Here is a 20,220-nt window from a genome sequence, read left to right on the forward strand (position 1 = left end):
GACTGATTACTCTGGCTAGGCCTTCCAGTACTACACTGAACAGGAGTGATGAGAGTGGGCACCCTCATCTTGCTCCTGATCTCAGAGAAAAAGCTTTGAATATCTCACTGTTGAGTATGATATTGGTTATTAGTCATATGTGACCTTTTCCAGGTTTTTTCCTGTTATTGATTAATAGTTTCACAGCACTGTAGTCAGAAAAGATACTTGGCATGATTTCAGTATTCTTAAATTTGCGAAGACTAGTTTTGTGACGTATCATATGGTCTCTCCTGGAGAATGTTCCATGTGTGCTTGACAAGAATGTGTATTCTGCTGTTGGAGGGAATGTTCTATATATGTCTGTTAGGTCCATTTGGTCTAATGTATGGCTCAAGCCCAATGATCTCTTCTTGATTTTCTGTCTGGATGATCTATCCACTGTTGAAAGTGGGGTACTGAAGTCCCCTACTATTACTGTACTTTTGTCTGCTTCTTCCTTCAGATCTGTTTACTAATATACTTCTTCAAATATTAGTAAACTTAATGATCCCCTTATCATTATATTGATATAAAGACCTTCTTGTCTCGTTACTGCTTTTGGCTTAAAGTCTATTTTGTCTGATATAACTACCCCTGTTCTCTTCTGCCTTCTAATTTCATGCTATACCTTTTATCCATCCCTTCATGCTTAGCCTGTGTCCTTAAAGCTAAAGTGCATCTTTTGTAGGCTGCATATAGTTGGTGTTTTATTTTAACCATGCAGCCACTCGATGCTTTTTGATTATCAATACATTTATATTAAAAATAATTATTGATAGTAAGGACTCACTAATGTCATCTTCCTGTTTTCTGGCTGTTTTGTTGTTTCTTTGTTCTTTTCTTTGTCTTTATGCCTTCCTTTGGGAATTGATGATTTTCCATAATGATATGCTTTGATTCCCTTCTCTTTATCTTTTGTAAATCTACTGTAGGTTTTTGCTTTCTGGTTACCATGAGGCTTATATAAAACATTATATATATATATATATATATATATATATGTCCGTTTTACACTGATGACAATTTTATTTTGATCACATACAAAAACTCTAATCTTTTACTCCCTCTTTTGTTTTTGATGTCACATTTACATTTTTTTATATTATTTATACATTAAAAAATTGTTAAAGCTATAGCTTTTTTTTTTTTTTTTTTTTTTTTCCGGTACGCAGGCCTCTCACTGTTGTGGCCTCTCCCATTGTGGAGCACAGGCTCTGGACACGCAGGCTCAGCAGCCATGGCTCACGGGCCCAGCCTCTCCGCGGCATGTGGGATCTTCCCGGACCGGGGCACGAACCCCTGTCCCCTGCACTGGCAGGCGGACTCTCAACCACTGTGCCACCAGGGAAGCCCGCTATAGCTATTTTTAATACTCTTGTCCTTTAACCTTTATACAAAAGTATCTAACACATCACCATATTACAGTGTTATTCTGAATCTGACTATATGTTTACTTTTACCAATATTTGTACATTTTCATACGTTTCATGTTACTTTTGGCAAAGCTTGATGAACTCCTCTCAGTATTTCTGTAAGGTAGGTCTAGGGATGATCAATGCCCTGAATTACTAGGAAAAGCCTTTATCTTGCCTTCATTTATGAAAAACAACTTTGGGTGAAGTATTCTTGGTTGGCAGTTTCTTTCTTCTGCACTTTGAATATGTCACTCCTTTCTCTCCTGGACTGCAAGGTCTTTGCTGACAAATCTCTGATAGTCTTCTGGGGCTTACCATGTATAAGAAAATTTTTTTCTTACTACTTTTAAAATTCTTTGTCTCCAATTTCAGATAGTTTTGTTACAGTGCATCTTAGAGAAGATCTTTTAAGTTGAAATTTTGGGTTTACCTATTAGCTGTAGAACTTGGAAGTCCAAATATCTCCCCATATTTGGGAAGTTCTAAGCCATTCTTTCCTTTTTTTTTTTTTGGCCATGCTGCGTGGCTTGTGAGAGCTTAGTTCCCCAACCAGGAAACCTGAACCTGGACCCTCAGCAGTGAAAACATGCGGTCCTTACCACTGGACTGCCAGGGAATTCCCTATTATTTCTTTAAATAAGCTTTCTATCCTTTCTTCTCCTTCTGGGACTTCAGTGATGCATACATCATTTCTCTTCATGGTGTTATGTCAGTCCCATAAGTTCTTTATTCCTTTTCATTCTTTTTTCTTTTTGTTCCTCTGACTTGATAATTAAAATTGATGTGTCTTCTAGCTCACTGATTCTTCTGTTTGGTCAAGTCTACATTTGAAGCTCTCTACTGAATTCTTCAGCATTGTATTCTTCAGCTCCAACCTTTCTGTTTGGTTCTACTTAATGTTTTCTATCTCATTGTTGAACTTCTCATTTTGTTCTTGTATCATTTTCCTGGTATTGTTAAATTATTTAACTGTGATTTCTTATAGCTCTTTGAGCATCTTTAGTGCAATTATTCTGAATTCTTTGTTGGCAATTCCTGGATCTCTATTTCTCTGGGGCCAGTTACAAGAGGTTTACTGTATTCTTTGGTGGGGCCATGTTTCCCTGATTCTTTGTGATCCCTGTAGACTTGCATAGGTGTCTAAGTATTTTAAGCAGCAGTCACTCTTTCAGGCTTTATGAACTAACTTTGATAAGGGAAGCTTCTCACCTGTAGGTGGGGCATAATAAAGCATGCTGTCATCCTGGGTCTAGTGGTCCAGACCACCAGGTGCGGGGCATGTGGTGGCACCAGGTATGCATGTGTGTGTGCACATGTGTGTGTGTGTGTCTGTGGTGGGACTCAGGCATAATACCGCTTCTGCTCAGGTTGCCGGACATGGAGGTTGGGGTTAGCAGGAATCTAGACTTGCATCTTGCATGACAGAGCCCTGAACTAACAGCCACCATGGCTCCCAGGTTCCTGTGAAGGTGGGGAGGGACTCAGACGGCTGGTGTCTTACATTGTGCAGATGCAGAGGACTGTGATGGCTGCTGGTGCAGTGCTGGAGCTACAGCAGGGGTGGGGAGGAACTCAGGTGGCTAGTGTCGGCAAACATAAACACCTGTGGAGTGAAAGATGGCAAAACTTGCCGGGGGTCCCTGGTGGCTGTGCTGGCCATTGGCTTCATCAGTGGCAAAAGCTGCTGAGTCTGTCCTCAGAGCAGGCCTCTGCGAAATGCAGTCATGAGCACTGCATATGTGCTAATAATAGTCCCTGCTTGTCCTCCTTGATCCTAGTTGGCTCTGTAAGTCTCAGCTTTGTTGGTGTGGGTGGTGTGAAGCTGAAGTTGCACAGGGCCCCAAAAGGATGAAGAAGCTGTTTGCTCACCCCACTCTTCCTTTTTAGGCACGGGGAATTCTTCCTAGCTAGGAAGTTCCTTCCTGGTGCTGAACAATGCCAGCATGGGGGTGGGATGATGCAGGCAAAACAAAGCTGTTTTCCTTCTCTTCTCATGAGATTATTTGCAGGGGTTTTGTTCCACTGTGTGGCTAAAACTTCCTAAGTGGACTTTCTAGGTTTTTATTTGTGGATAGCAGTCTAATAATTGATTTTTATGAGGCGCATGGGGGACTGGGAGCCTAGGATCTCCTATGTTGCTATTAGCACTTCTAAGTCATTAATTATCTCAGATCATATTACCCCTATTAATGCTAGATTTTATGACAGACTTTGATTACTGACAGCTGGAGACTTAAACACCAAGCAACTTGGATTTTTTTTAATAGCGTTAATGAAATAGAATAAAACGGGAGCTATGAAGGTTTGAAACTTTCCAGAACCATGGTGAATGTAGGAAGTGTTTGGAAAAATATACAAAGAAAAAACTTTCTCTAAGATGAGGATGTCTTGGGACTTCCCTGGCCGTCCAGTGGTTAAGACTTCACCTTCCAATGCAGGGGGTGTGGGTTCGATCCCTGGTCAGGGAGCTAAGATCCCACATGCCTCGTGGCCAAAAAACGAAAAACATAAAACAGAAGCAATACTGTAACAAATTCAATAAAGACTTTAAAAATGGTCCACATCAAAAAAAAAAAAAAACTTTAAAATGAGAATGTCTTTAATAATGACTTAATAATCAGTAATGAAGTGTAGATTATAACTCAGTGAGGAGTTATTATAGTTAAATGATTGCTAGTTATATTTACAGTGTCTTTTAATAAACCTGTTTTTAAAAATACGTTGAAGATGATCCATTCTTTCAGAACTTATTAACCAATAAGCTAATTTATTGGTTATTACAGGAATAATGGCTTCTAGTCAACAAAACTAAAATATAAACACTATAAGAATATCATGAAGACATAACACGACAACAGATTTTTGTGAGATTTGATGTAGGACACAGTAATTTTGTTTCTTGGCAGAAATAAAATGTGGCTTTTCAGAGTAATTGCTTCTTTGGGAGAGAATTAAAGCATCTTTGCATTATTAACACAGCAGCTCTGCTAGTACATCCATTATAAAACTCACTTTAGGCATGAGGCTTATTTAGAATATTAGAAATTCAACAGTTTTTTTTAACATTACACTCAGGGATAAAGAAAAGATTAGAAGTTATAGTAGAGGCAAGCAATATTTAAAAATTGTTTTAAAACATTTTATGGTGTAGATTTTGTATTTCAATACACAGTTCGGGATAAACCCAAATCAGACAAGTCCAAACTTTTCAAATACATTAAACTTTAGTAAGGTAAGAAATAAACAATTACAACCTGTGTAAGTAAATTATTAATAGACTATTAGATATAATTGTATAGCTAGAAATAATTTCATAAGTAGTCATTTCTATACTGTATATGGTCAATGGTCTCCTAGTTAGGGAGCAGAACAAAATTAATTTAAAGCACTTATTTTCTCCGATTAACTTAAGAACAAGAAAATAAAAAACAAAACAAAAACTTTGACACTTTATAAATAGCTAGGAAAACACACACAACATTATTAGCCCAAATACAGAATAAAATGTACATAATCCATCAGGTTTGATCATTTTGTGTGTATGTTCTTTGGCTCGTTTATTCATTAATTCAACAAGTCTGTATAAGTCTTATAAAGAGAATTACACAGATAAATAATATTCTCATTCTGTGGCCAAGGTAATTTCATTTTATTAGTGGAGATGATTATGCAAAAACTATATAAGACTGAGAAAAATGAATACGACAAAGAACTACCACGGCCATTCAGAATTGGAGAACTTTATATTCATCCAGGAGCATAAAGAAATGACTTCATGCAAAAAAGCAGCCCTTTTTTGGATGAGAGAGGAAGAGGGTTTTACAAGTACAGAAAAGGAGGAATGTCATCCCACAATTATAATACTTACAATAAAAGGAAATGTATTATGTGTACATTGTTAACAAGAATTAACAGAAAATAAAATACCTGACTCATTTTTCTACCTGAGTCCTATTCTAATACATCCTTTAGGCTATTTTTATTATTTAGCTAAAATGACACCAAAAGTTTAATAATATTTAGGGGGAGGGAAGAAATGAGTAAGAGAGAATGTACGGAAGGGGAGAGAGAAAGACATCTACTGTTCAAAATATTCAGCATGACTCCTCCAAGATAATGGGACATTTCTCCAATGCAGACCTATTGTTTCTTCCCCTTGAGGTTATTAATTATTCATAAACTATAGCATAATTTGGTCTATAGCATGACCAAATCACACTGGCATTTTTTTTTAATATAAGAGGGACACAGTATATTTGATTCTCTGTTTTGATAAATATATGTGACACATATGATGTGGTGTTTAAGGCTTTATGGGGAAAAAAGGTTACTTAAGTATACAGCAGCCCTAAAACTTATTTTAATGTAACCTAATACGTAAATTTTACACAAATTTTCTCATGGCTCCTAATCTTTATATCTAAAGGTGATGTGATAATATGAATATTGAAATAATTTTTGAATGCTAATTTCATCCAAGTTTATAAAAAATTTATTTAAATCATTGATTAGCATTTTAAAGAATCAAAATATAATGATGTTGGAAAATACGCAATGAATAAGAAATATTCTGAGTTACCGAAATTTACATGGTCTTATTTTGAAGTTGTGGAGATATACCTCTAAAATGCTTTTTTAAAATTAGAATGTATATGCTTATTATGTTTAATATAATTGACTCAATTTTATTCATAGTATGAGAATAATTTCCTTGGTTTATAATGACCATAGGGGTCTATTTAGTCCATTATTCTTTGCAATGTACTCAATAATTTACCAAAGTTGGAAAAAAGTTATTTGCTAACTGGTTTGTATTATTTATCCCTTTCTCTGTGGGCAGGTCAGTTCTTCGTGCCTTTGCTTTTTTACTATTTTCTCTGAAATCACATTTACTCTGGATTCTCAGAATGTTTAACTGTATTAGATTAAATTTGACATTGTAAAACACATTCTCATTTTGTAGTATTATAATCCCTTTGGGTATGTGCTTCAAGGTTTTAATTACAAAGTACAAACAAAGCTCAGGAGGGAAGCCGCTGTCTTTCAGACATAGTTAACATTTTTGAAAGGCTAAAAATATAACTTGAGTTCCTATTTGCAAAGAAAGATTTATTCATCTATTCAGCTTTATTTTTATTTAATATCTGCCATGTGTGAAATGTTTTGATAGGTGGTAAGGATACAAATTACATGGTCCTTCTTAATTAATTGCCAGGGTTGTTAGTAGCTAAACAGTTGAAAGGAAGTAAAGGAGCAGTTTGGGTTGGCTTCAGAATTGGTAAAGGTCAGTGAGTTTAGGATCAAGAGTGATGATGAAAGTCAAAACCACATGTAGAGGGCAGAGACAAGCAGCAATAGATGCCAGAGATAAAGGCAAAGAGTCTTACCGATGGCCAACTAGACACAAAAAATTTTAAAATCAAAAGAAATAAAAAGATAAGGCAAAGCTTGCCAAGAGAGAAGACGCAAGGCCATAGCAACAGAGCAACCATGGTACTGAGGCAAACTTTTAAAACAGTTCAGTTTCTAATACCACACAATGCAATAATAAGCAGAGATTTAATGACCGAGACTTTGGGCAAACCCAGATCATACTGCATCTCTCTACTAGTCTATCAGCTCCATGATATAGCTGTACTACTAGGGCAGATACAGTACCTGGTATTGAATGGGCTCTCAACAAACATTTATTGGATGGAAAAATAAAGGAATGAATAAATGAAAAGGCAGACTCTCAATTCCAAACTCTACCATAAAATTTTTGCACTCTCAATTCCAAACTCTACCATAAAATTTTTGCATACCTTTACCAATTATTATTCTCTTTCTGTTTTTTTTTTGTTTAAAATTTTTTGTTATATGTTGACATTCTCTTTGCTGGTGGTATGAAGATTATAATAAAACTCCTGAATATCCTAAATAAAATAATTGTATTTAGTTTAAATAAGCCTATACAATTTTCCACTTAGGACTAAAATATGTCCCTCAAAGAGCTAGTATATGCAAAATCCCTGAGGCATGAGAGTGTACAGCACTGGAGAAAGTGTAAGACTATTATGGCTACCTGAGACAAGTGCTACATTAACGATAAATTCTCGATTAAGCAGCATGCATTTTTGCAACAAAATGCTTTTGCATGTGCATGTAGAACACAGCTCTTAGCTACATTCACAACTGAAGTATAATGCAGTGAAAAATTTTAGATTATATATGGTAAACCCATAGCAACTCTCAGGCAGCAGCTAAAAGCCAAATCTTAAAAAAGAGGACAATATATTTATTTAGTTGGGAGTTATAATCTAAGCACAAGTTTATTTAACTGAATGCATCTCATTCAAGATGTTTTTTTTTTAACGAAAGAAAATGTCTTTATGTCCCATGTAATCACACAGTTATACAGATTCCCTTTAGCTACACAGTAATGACTGTTTTTGTGATGACTTCTTTTCATGCCGTGAAGTAGACCATTAGTACTTGACTTGTGCCATTACATAGCAACTTAACAGTAACAAACAAACTTGCAAATCAGCACAGTAACATACTGCCTGCACTATTAATTTTCTTTACATTGTCTATATTCATTTACATTTAAGTTCAGTGTGGTGAAACTTACTCTGGTAACATTTGTAGATCCTTGTAGGCATGTGTTATTTCACAATTAATATGTGAAAATGTGAACAGTCACTGATATTACAAATATATATAATTTTTTAAAGCTAATAGCTAAGTAAAGACCCAACAACATACTCCACAGTCTTTTAAGCTTGTCTGATCCAATTAGCTCAGTTCAGAGAGAAAATTGAACTACTGAAGCTAGAATCAGAAGTTCAGAGCTGACACAGGCCCACTATATATCACTTCTGTTGATGGCCACAAACTATCCACTACTCAAACCAGTGTTGATCCGAAGGTGAATGAGGAGTGGGGATGGATAGCTGAGAGGACTGGAATGTATACCCTTTCCCAAAAATACAATTCAAAACACAGGCCCCGTTGACAGAGCATCAGTAACAAACCTTCTATAAAGGAGCAAATAATCTGTTTACCTATATAAGAATTGTTAAAATGTACAACAGGATAAAACAATTTCTGACAGATATTCTTAAGTAAATATGTTTTTATAATTTTCCCTACAGGATTATCTACAAGACAAATATGATATTGACTTAAAAAATTATTCACAATTGGTGAGACATTTTGACTACTTGTTGCTATTGTTTTCAGAGCGAGGTATCTTAACACCATTTGAAAAGTATGTTTCTTCATGATTTTTTTCCTCTGTTTTGGAATCTGCTAACAAAGAATAAACTCTTAGCATATTATGAGAAGCTGTAGTAGACACATCTACGAGGGCACTGCCCGTGCACCAGCCTGAAATCCACCAGTGCAGGGAAAGTAACGCCTTCCCCAGAGAAATAGCACTCAACGAGTGACAGATGAGAGCTGGTATATGAATATCAATACCTTAGTTTCCCTCACCACTGGGGTGGGAAAATCCCTGTATGTGTTCCACACCAGCTCCCAGAGATCCCCAAGCAGTATTAAGCTTCAGTGGCCCGAAGCGCTCATGGGCTGGATACGGCATCTTTTTTGACTGCCTTCCCTTCCTGAACTCAGTTTCCCGCTCCTGTCTCACGTTTGCCTCACCTCCAGCATGAGCTACTTTCATCTGAATTGTTGTCTTTGGGTCTGTTCTGCGAGGGACCCAGACTAAGACAGGAGTGTTTTCAACTTTTAAAAGCGCTTATACATCTATGATTATATTTTATCTCACAAACTACAAGGTAAGAAAAGCAGTATTAGTCCCTCTTTTCTTACATTAAATGAGTCTAAGTAACTTCCACCCCTAGCGACACAACTGCTAAGAGGCAGAGCTTGGGAAGAACTCAAGCCCGTTCTCTTCCCATCTGTTTCTCTGCCTGTATACTTCAGGACAAGGCATAAACATGACTCCGTGGGCCTAAGAGTCATTTTTACTCTCTCTTATGTAAACATCTCTTTGTAAGCATATATAAAATGTCCAAGATTAAATAGCGTTTACTAAGATAGATTAAAGCAAACAATTATACCCAAAACATTTTCATATCAGTTATATTTAGTGATGGTGTTCCATATATACAATCCTCCCAAACATTAAACCACAGGTCAGTGTGATCCGAAGCACTCACTGGTTGCTTCAATTAAAAAAAATTTTTTTTCAAGAAAGTCATCCTTTGGGTATAAATGCTAGATGGGATGGCCTTCTTGGCTACAAAATATATAAGAAAACAAAATTATATTTAAGATTCTCTGGAGCTTCTCATTTTCGACTCTGATGTCTGAGCCTGGTGCTTCCTTGCTGTGAGCAGTGTCCTCTGCACTGTAGGATGCTTAGCGGCATCCCTGGCTCCACCACTAGCTGCCAGTAGAGGGCAGCTGCCCCCACCGTTGTGACAACCAAAACTGTATCCGGAAACTACCAAATGTCCTCCGGGGGTGCCGGGAGGAGGGGGGCGGGGAGCCACATTCATCCCTCTTGGTATGATACGCGTTTCACAGCCCAAACATCCCTTCACTACTCCATGAGACAGCCAGTCTATAAGGGCAGTAAGGGTTAATGTGGCGTGGGGACAGAAACCACTTATACCTACCTTGAAATTTTACAAATGAGGAAAAGTTGAAGTCCTGGTAACACTTATCTAACGTTATAGGGTTCCAAAGTTAGCACGAGTGGAAGAAGTTAACAATGCGTGTGAAGCTCATGCTTCTGAAACATGACTTAATGCTGTTTCACAGAAAGAACCATGGCTTTTCATGTTTGGGGCCAACAAAGGAATCTGTTATCAGCTTGTCTTTCCCACTAGTAGCTCAATATAGCCCTGACAGCATGAGGCAGAACATGAAACCTCTGGTAAGGTGAGAGGACAACATGGGAAGTAAAACAATGTTTCTGGGGAATAAGTAGAATAAATGTAAGCATACTGACGGCAACTTAAAGAGAACTCTGAGGAAGTTCACAAGCACAAAGAAACTATATGCCAATGTCCATTGCAATAAATTCAGATGTTAACAGAAGTTCTCCCATGCTTTGGGATTTGGGTTTAGTTAGCTCTACTTTGTAATTCTGTTGTTGGCTTTGCATTTTGATGAATCCCTATCAGTATTTAACAAGAAGGAAGGCAGAGGTGTATCATACCACCATCTTAACCCTGAAAAATCTCTCTTCACTTCTGTTTCACTGTCATCTTTTTATAGCATCACCTTAGGAATGTACATAGACCCATCCCCTTTGTTAAACTGTGTATATGTAGGTTTAAATCTACGGTATTTGCTTGATGCAAGAAAGGCTAGTCAATTCTCAGTGGGCTTTTAATCTCTGTGCTTATATTTTGAATGACTAGCCTAGCTTTTAATGTTCTGCATCTCATACTTCTCATAACTTTACAGCTTAATGCAACGACATTCTCTGTAATCTATTACCTATAGGGAGACAGTTTACTAAACTACATAGTGTGTTCTTTCTCCTTGACATGAAACTACAAGGGGTTGCATTTATTGATACCTATTTTTTATAATTTTCTAAATTTCCATAGTGAGCATTTATTAATTTTATGATCAGAAAGTAAACTTTAAAAGCAAAAGTTGAAAGAGGAAGTCAAAGTATCATATTTTAAAGAATAATGAGAGGAACCAGATAATAGAAAAATACAGCCTGGAAGCTAATGACACATTCTAGGATTACACCTGGCCACGTATATCTTTAAGCCTCTAGGGTCTTATTAGGTCTTAGTCACTTTATTTAAAAGGACTATGTTTGTCAAGGTTATGGAGGTTTCATGACATTTCACCCATATTTAATTAGTCAATCTCCCTGCAGAAAATAGTAGGTATCATTTCAGATTCATAGATTGCTCAGGGCCCTCAGACTCAGAATTTCTGTCAAAAATTTAAAATAGATTTTAGCATCAAGATCCAAACATTAACCACTGTTACTAACAACATTTATGTCTAAACTTTAAATATGTATTTTAAATATTTAGTCTAATTATTATCAACTTAGTCTTCGAATGACTCTCGATCATGTTACAAGATCCACCATTCTAATTCTGGCTTCTACTACTTGGACTATTATTTTTCCTCATTTGTAAAATACCTGCTCTCTGACCTCACAGTATTATGCTTAAAAGGTATAAAACTAGGTGTTACAACGCCAAATCCATTAACAACTCCCATATACAGGAAAAACAGCAAATTAGGCAATTTTAAAAGTTTGACACAAAAGAACTCACCACCATCCAGAATTCTATTTAGAAACCGACTTCAGAAAAACCGGGGGGTGGGGGGGTGGTGGGGGAACAACCCAACTATTTCTGGAAACCATACAGACCTTCATAGTACAATTTTAAAGTATTTACAAAGTTAAGTTCACTTTAACATTGAAATACTTCTTCATAACCAATTTTAATACAAATTTCTTAAATCATCTAACATACATCAAATAGTTGAAGCCAAACATATTTTAAAAATTAATTTAGAAAAAATGAACAAAAATTAGAATTCATTTAGCTGATATTTATGTGTAATAGCTACCTAAAAATAAGTCTTTAAAATGTAAATGGTTATTCAATTATGTTACAAATATGAAAACCACAGTAAACTTACTGTTTCATATACCTTACTCCACTAAATGTGCATTGGTCATAAGAATTAATGCCAAATTATAAAATTCCTTTATAAATATTCATAAGATACTCACTTTGTCATTTTATTCCATACCACTGAAAGAGATAAATAGCCTAATTATAGTTATTCTCAAAAACACAAATCCTACATGGTAATTTCTTTTTAGAAATACAGGTTAAAATATGAAGAAATTACCAAAGAAGGATAGTGCTAATTTTCAAGTTATATCTTGAAATTTAAACACATCTATTATAAAGAAAACCATTCACTATTATTATTCTAATGGACAGTCATTGTTTAAAGTATAATTCTGTACCAGTAACCACTTGATTTTATAAAGCAAAGTTAATCTTCTATTTTGTTCCAGTAATATGAAAACACATTATTATGCAAATCAATTCATTAAAACAAAAACAGTTTTCTGTTTCAGTGTATGTTGACATTATGCATATTAAAAAGCAGGAAGGGAAGTTTTGCTAAAATACGTTAAAATGCAAAACAAGAAAAGAGCTATATACTAATGGGCAACATTCTCCTGCCCCTTTAACCTGCTTTTGTCTATACTGCTTAGTAAGTAACATCTTAGTAATTAACACATCAGTCCAAAACCATATCCACATCTCTGGCCAAGAGCACACTCAAGCAACTGATTGTGCAGCAAGAAGCTCCTGTATTTCCAAGACTTTCGTGATTTTTTTCCTTCAATCCTAATACTTTATTCAAATGTAAGAAAAAATGTTTTTATAAAATATGAGGGTGAAGAGTTTGGGACAAAATTCATTTCGTTAAGAGTTTGGGACAAAATTCATTTCTTTAAACAACCTGGTTATAGGTTTCAGTCTCATTATTTCTGTAACTTTTGATTAAGGTGCTGAAAAGCTAAAATACGTACTCTGAAAACTAGATGCACGTATGAAGGAAAAGTTTTTTTCTTTTAAAAATATAGAAAATTCTGTTTCCTTAATGTGTTCCTCTGGGCCATCACAGTACCTTTTCCTAAGGGCCATGCCAATCTCTACTTACAAAATAGTAATACAACAATGTGGAGGGGGCAAATAAAACATTTTCTAAATCAATAGAGAAAATTTCTTTCCAATCTAATCTAAACCTTAAAATAAGTGTTCCTGTCACATTAAGGTTACTAACTGGTTTATGTGGAATTAACAGTGACATGTTGATCCTATTATCATTCAGACTAGTGACAAAAAATAAATGGAAAGAATTAAGATAATACAATTCAAGAAACCAAAATCTCCTAGTGTGAGTCTTTATAATCATTTATTAAAACATTCATTGAGGACCAGCTGTATGTAAGTGTAAAGATGAAAAATAGCTTAAAAGAAACTCCCTATGTTAAGAATTTGACTAATACATAAAATATTAAAAAAAATTATTATAAAGGAATGCAGAGATACATAAATGGGCTAACTACATATTTATAAATGTGTAAAGGGAAGAAGAATTTCTAACGTAATTAAGGAATGCATTTCAGAGGGTTGGCAAATTAGGTGGTATTTGAAGGATGGGCATGATTTGATAGAAATTCCAGGAATGGAAGCAGCAAAATAAAGCATATATTTAGGGGACAAGGGACAGTACAAATACACCAACACTGAGTTTCTCTGCAAAGGAGTAGAGGTCTTAGGCTGGAAAGGAAAATTACAATGGGCAAGTAATGGACAGCCACTTAGGATTTCCAATTTAACTGATAACTCTGGTCCACACATATTAATATTATCAATATAGTCAAAGTATGCTTTAGGAATATTCACCTAGTGGCCTAAAATACTCATTTGTGAAGTCTAGTGCCTAGCATATATTCAGTGAGCAAGAGGTGGCATCCACGTTGTCACTGTTACTGTAATCAGTGCAAATTTTTTTGGCGCTTACTCCAGTAAACGACGTGTGAGGGGATTAGAGTCTCGTGATTTAGCAAAGTAATGGTTGAAATGGTAAGAAGATTACAGTGAGAATGAAGAGTGACAGAATACAACACTTTAAAATATGCCACTTTGGCCTAAGAATTATTTTAAGCTGAAGGCACTGAGAAGAAGCAGATACTAGAAAAGTTCTCTGCCTTTTCCAATCTGCCTAAAAGCAGGACATAAATTCACAACGGTGTCCCTCCTCCTTTCTCTACCAGCAAGGACATAGGTAGAGACAATCTACAGGTGGAGACAATCCTTGGAGACAACTTTAGATCCTTATCAATGGAGAAGGCAACCGCAAACTTAAATCTGCACACTACACCTCACTTTTGCTTGTCTTACTTTTCCTGGTCACTTCCACAACTGGCTTTCCCTCAATACCTTTCTTTCTGTCTGTAACTGAAGATGGCACTTAAGCCTGAGCTCTAAGCCACCTCTGAGAGTTATTCATTTTTCCCTATCTCCCATGTATACATGAGGTATACATGTTAATCACTTTGTTTTTCTCTTGTTATTCTGTCTTTTGTTACAGGGGCCTCAGCCAAAGACTCAGAACAGTAGAGGGAAAATTATATTTTCTTCCCCTACATAAGCTAAAACATTTCACAAGAATGTTGATGAATTTTTCATATACTTTAACAAATGTATTTAAGCAAATAATAAAAAGCAATGCTTAATATGTTTATTTGCCTAAGAAATGTTATAAGAATATTAAAAGGCAGTAATAAAAATTTTATCAATTTCCAAAATTTACACTTTTAAGTATCATTAACACAATAGTGATCAAATCTTTGTGTCAGGCCCTCTTTATGAAATAGGAACATATCAGGGACCAAAGTGGATAAAAAGGCATGCTGTCAAGCACTTATACCCTACTGGGGTCCTGGCAAAAGACAAACAAAAGTAACACAAAATAGTAAATTATATAACGTGTTATAAGTGCTATGGAGAAGAAATTTAAAAAGGAAAGGAAGACAGTGAGTATGGGTATTGGGGAAGAGGATGAGAGAAAAGGACTACACTTTTAAATAGGATGGTCAGGAAGACTTGAAGATAAGGGGACAATTTATTGCTTGATAATTACTTCCAATTATTTTTTCTGTAAAATTAATTTTGAATATTAGACATTCAAATCACTTTTCTAATTAGTGACAGATTTAAAAAATACAGAGTACACATAACAAAAGACATGTCTGATTTACTACAGCATCTGATTATCCAGAGTCTAACTTTGACTCCATATTCTTGACACCTATAGAAGAAATCTGAAAATGTTGACAAAAATATGAGACCAAAATGGTTATTATATAGTATCAGTGACTGTAACTAGCAACCAGCCCTTAAAATCTAATTGAGCCATCAGGGTACATACAGTAAGTAAAGTGAACTATACCCCTATATTACAGTTCCACAAAGAAGTTCAAAGAAAGCCACAATTTAGGAAGAAGAAATAACTTGTTAGCTTTTTTAATATTAAAGATATTTGAAGTACTGTAAGCAATGAAGAACAAACCTCATAAGCTTACATTATACATTTATATTTATAGAGAAATTATAACATGATTGGCCATGGGATAACTTTATTCCATTCAGAGCCACAATATTCAGAAATTAAGAATTTATTACCATTTTAGGTGTGATTCTGGTACTGTGGTTACGATTTTTTAAGAAAGCCTCATCTTTTAGAGGTACCTACTGAAATATTTATGTTTGAAATGAAATGATATTGGGCAGTTATTTCAAAAGAATCCAACTGCAGTAAAGAGAACTGGATGGGAGAATAGATGAAACAAGATTGGTTATGAACTGGTAATTAAGTTTGGTGATGAGTGCACGAGGGGTGTCATTATATTCTTCCCTCAAAATCTGTATAAAGAAAAAGCTAGAGAAAAAAGGCACATTTTAGAACAGTAATCTTCACCAACCTAATACTAAGCCTCAAAGACAGTATTCTGCAAAGTTAATCTATGACAATATTTCCCACCCACCAAAAGGAAAGGGAAGGCAGCAAAACAGTAGCAGTTACTAATGTAAATTTTGCTACTGATTTAACTACACACCAATTTCACTTTCAATTTTCTGGCAAACAGTTCCTGGCATCCTAATACAATGGCTTCAGGGTTCTTAATGATCTTCTGAGCTAAATTAAATTTATCATTGCTGGGACACTCACTACAGACTGTTCCTATTTCCTCTTTTGGCATTACATATTATTGCCATAGCAGTCTGCAAAGTTGGAAAAATAATTTATGTGTATATATTTGATAAGTAGGTACACTGAATTTTTTTTAATCCACGCTAAAGCAGTCCTCACCCTAAAAAAAATATATATATGTGCATGTTGTGTGTATGTACATGGTGAAGGTAGTAAATGAGAAGAGAAAGAACATATATTTCGATTTACAAATAGAATCCTTTCTTACTAAATGCTAAACATAATTTCGGATTCCTATGTAAACAGGATGAAAGTTCATAATACTGATGCACAGAACATGCACTTACCACCTGTCCATTGTGCGGGTTTTTATGAGCATATGGTGGTCCACGGATATGATTCCACATCTGGCCAGAAGTCATAGCAAAGACTATACACTGAAAAAACAGGGTACAATATTATAACATGTAAACTGAAAAATAAGAGAATACTGCATTCTTTAAAAAAAATGCTCATGAAACTATTTTCAAATATCATGTAACAGCTCATCCATTAAAATCATTTTCATTTACTAACTATGGGACCTTCGGTAAGTTACTTTTCTTCTGCTTCTCAGATTTGATATCTATAAACTGGGGATACCAACTACGCTGATGACATACATTAATGGGTAAATAAATAAACTGGGTAACATATGTAAAGCATCTGGCATGGTGACTGATAATCTGATATGTCCTAACTAGAGCTAGTCAAAAGTACAGGTAAAACATGATGTTTTAGATATAGCCAGGAATAATTCACAGAAGCCATATTCCTGCTAGATCTAGCAAAAAAAGGCTGCATTTGGAAAACTAATCTTAAAGATCTGAGACATTACAGAGATGGTGGGGGAGGAAACAGTATGAACCAGAGGTCACAGTCAATCACTGTAACTTATATGTAAGCATGTTTTGTTTAAATTATACATGCTTAAATTTACAAACATGGACATCTTTAGACCGAAATATGTCTTCAGGTTAAAACACTTCCTACTGTCTCAGAACTTGCCCAGCTCACTCTTTATTTGAACTGCCCACCTCTGGTAGGTAGCTATATCAACAGAGATTCAAGGTCAGAATGAGCAATGTGTGACTGGGGATCTAAACATACAAGATTTGCACAATTTTAAAAGGAGAAACGAGGATACAAAAGGGGAAAAGTAGGATGAGGCAAATTAATGGAGGATTTTTAAACCCAGAGAATAAATCTGAACTCTGTTTCCTAACTTCTTGGGAACCACAATATTTCAAAAGAAAATAAAAATGATATAACAGGATTATAGAGATTAATCTGAATCCTTTCCACACTTTCTTGAGAATAACTCTGAAATAAACTGAAACTTCTTAAAAGTCAGATTTGACTTGTACATAGACTTTGCATAGATTGAGGTATTTCCGGAAAGTCAAGATTTTACAAAATATTTGCACTTTAAACTTACAAGGTACATTAGAATTTAGGCCCGAAGTGAAACAGAGAACGATGCACCACCTAAAAAGTCATTTAAAAATGTGAAATTGTTACGTGAGAAAAATAAATTGTATATCTAATTTATAGGAGTATCATGTCAGTGATTTAGAGAATATATTAAAGTTGATTATTCTGTAGATAGATTATAATATAGTAGTGTGAAAGGCAGAGTATATTTTAAAATCCAGGAAAAGATATATCTAGTGAATAAACACATTTATAGTATAAGCAAGTGACATTTTTGTTTTTAGTAGATGCTCAGTAATACTAGAGTTCTATCATTTTGGGGACCTAACCCTCATAGTCACTAAATCAGCACTGAAACTGTATGTATTTCTGGTTTTACTTTCACCTGTCTGCCTATTCCTTCTCTGCCTTCTGCTGCTGCACTTGATATTCCTATTTCCAACTATGGTGGAAAAATAATGCATGATCAAGTCTGTATTTTAGAAGGATGGTACTAGTCACAGTATGGAGAATAGACTGGAGAAAAGTATAACTTGAGGCAGAGAAATCATTTTGGAGGCTGATGTATAAAAACGCTTGAGAGACTATAGTGGCCAATTCCATGGTAGTGACAGAATTGAGAGATCTGGACAAACAGGAGAAATATTTAAGAGATGGAATCAACAGACTTTGGTGAATGATTGATCTGATAGAAAATAGTCAAAATTAACCTCTGGGTTTCTGATTTGAGCAACAGTGTGTAGTTAGTGGTGACACCCAATGAGATACAGAATAAGGCAGAAGCATGTTAAGGGTGAAAGGGAAGAAGGTAACAAAGATTTGGAGCTCCCTCTGTTTTAATTATTATTTTTTTTACAGTAGGTCCTTGTTTGTTATCTGTTTTAAAAATAGCAGTGTGTACATGTCAATCCCAAATTCCCAATCTATCCCCCCCACTCTTCCCCCCTGGTAACCATAAGTTTTTTTTGAAGTCTGCGAGTCGGTTTCTGTTTTGAAAATAAGTTCATTTGTGTCATTTTTTTTAAGATTCCACACATAAGCAATATCATATGATATTTGTCTTTATCTATCTGACTTACTTAGTATGATAATCTCCAGGTCCACCCATGTTGCTGCAAATGGCATTATTTCATTCTTTTTAATGGCTGAGTAATATTCCATTGTATATATGTACCACATCTTCTTTATCCATTCCTATGTTGATGGACATTTAAGTTGCTTCCACATCTTGGCTATTGTAAACAGTGATGCAATGAACATTGGGTGCATGTATCCTTTTGAACCATGTTTTTCTCCAGATACATGTCCAGGAGTGGGATTACTGGATCACACGGTAGCTCTGTTTTTAGTTTTTTAAGGAACGTCCCTACTGTTCTCCATAGTGACTGTACCAATTTACATTCCCACCAGCAGTGCAAGAGGGTTCCCTTTTCTCCACACCCTCTCCAGCATTTATTGTTTGTAGACTTTTTGATGATGGCCATTCTTACTGGTGTGAGGTGATATCTCACTGTAGTTTTGATTTGCATTTCTCTAATGATTAGTGATGTTGAGCAGCTTTTCATGTGCCTCTTGGCCATCTGTATTTCTTCTTTGGAGAAATGTCTATTTAGGTCTTCTGCCCATTTTTTGATTGGGTTGTTTGCTTTTTGGATATTGAGTCACGTGAGCTGTTTGTAAATTTTGGAGACTAATCCCTTTTTGGTTGCATCGTTTGTGAATATTTTCTCCCATTCTGTGGGTTGTCTTTTCGTTTTGTGGTTTCTTTGCTATGCAAAAGCTTTTGAGTTTAATTAGGTCCCATTTTTTATTTTTGTTTTTATTTCCATTACTCTAGGAGGTGGATCCAAAAAGATATTGCTGCAATTTATGTTGAAGAGTGTTCTGCCTATGTTTTCCTCTTATAGTATGCAGTCTTCCATTTGGGTCTTTAATCCATTTTGAGATTTTTTTTGTGTATGGTGTTAAAGAATGTTCTAGTTTCATCTTTTTACATGTAGCTGTCTCGTTTTCCCAGCACCATTTATTGAAGAGACTGTCTTTTCTCATTGTATAGTCTTGCCTCCTTGTTGTAGATTAACTGGCCATAGGTACATGGGTTTATTTCTGGGCTTTCTATCCTGTTCCACTGATCTATATTTCTGTTTTGTGCCAGTACCATACTGTTTTGATGACTGTAGCTTTGTAGTATAGTCTGAAGTCAGGAAGCCTGATTCCTCCAGCTCCGTTTTTCTTTCTCAAGATTGCTTTGGCTATCAGGGTCTTTTGTGTCTCCATACAAATTTTAAGATTTTTTTTTTTTTGGTCTAGTTCTGTGAAAAATGCCTTAGGTAATTGGATAGGGATTGCATCAAATCTGTAGATTGCCTTGGGGAGTTCATTTTTAAATGGGTTAACTCTAATGTACTTTCAAAACATCCATTTCAAAACATCTTTGGAGAGTGAGATGTCTAAGAGACATTTACATATATATCTAATGACAGAGGTGTAGGGAAGAAAAACTACAGATCTGGGAATTGTCAGCACATAGCTGTTCACTGAAGTCATGGGAATGGATAAAATTGCT

General features: G+C 35.4%; 1 protein-coding gene across 9 annotated transcripts in view; it reads right to left on the reverse strand.

The window, feature by feature from the left end:
* Positions 1 to 20,220, reverse strand: part of TUSC3 (tumor suppressor candidate 3) — a 183,087-nt gene that overhangs the window by 60,157 nt on the left and 102,710 nt on the right. For all 9 annotated transcript variants that reach the window (XR_009560553.1, XR_009560554.1, XM_030832035.2 and 6 more), the window contains exon 6: positions 16,529 to 16,618. Coding sequence is in view for 7 of the 9 variants with exons in the window: in XM_030832035.2 (XP_030687895.1) it covers positions 16,529 to 16,618 (90 nt within the window). In the remaining 2 variants the exon portion in view is untranslated. The remainder of the gene's footprint in view (positions 1 to 16,528; positions 16,619 to 20,220) is intronic.

This window comes from Globicephala melas, chromosome 21, assembly GCF_963455315.2.
Source record: "Globicephala melas chromosome 21, mGloMel1.2, whole genome shotgun sequence".
NCBI classification, from domain to species: domain Eukaryota; kingdom Metazoa; phylum Chordata; class Mammalia; order Artiodactyla; family Delphinidae; genus Globicephala; species Globicephala melas.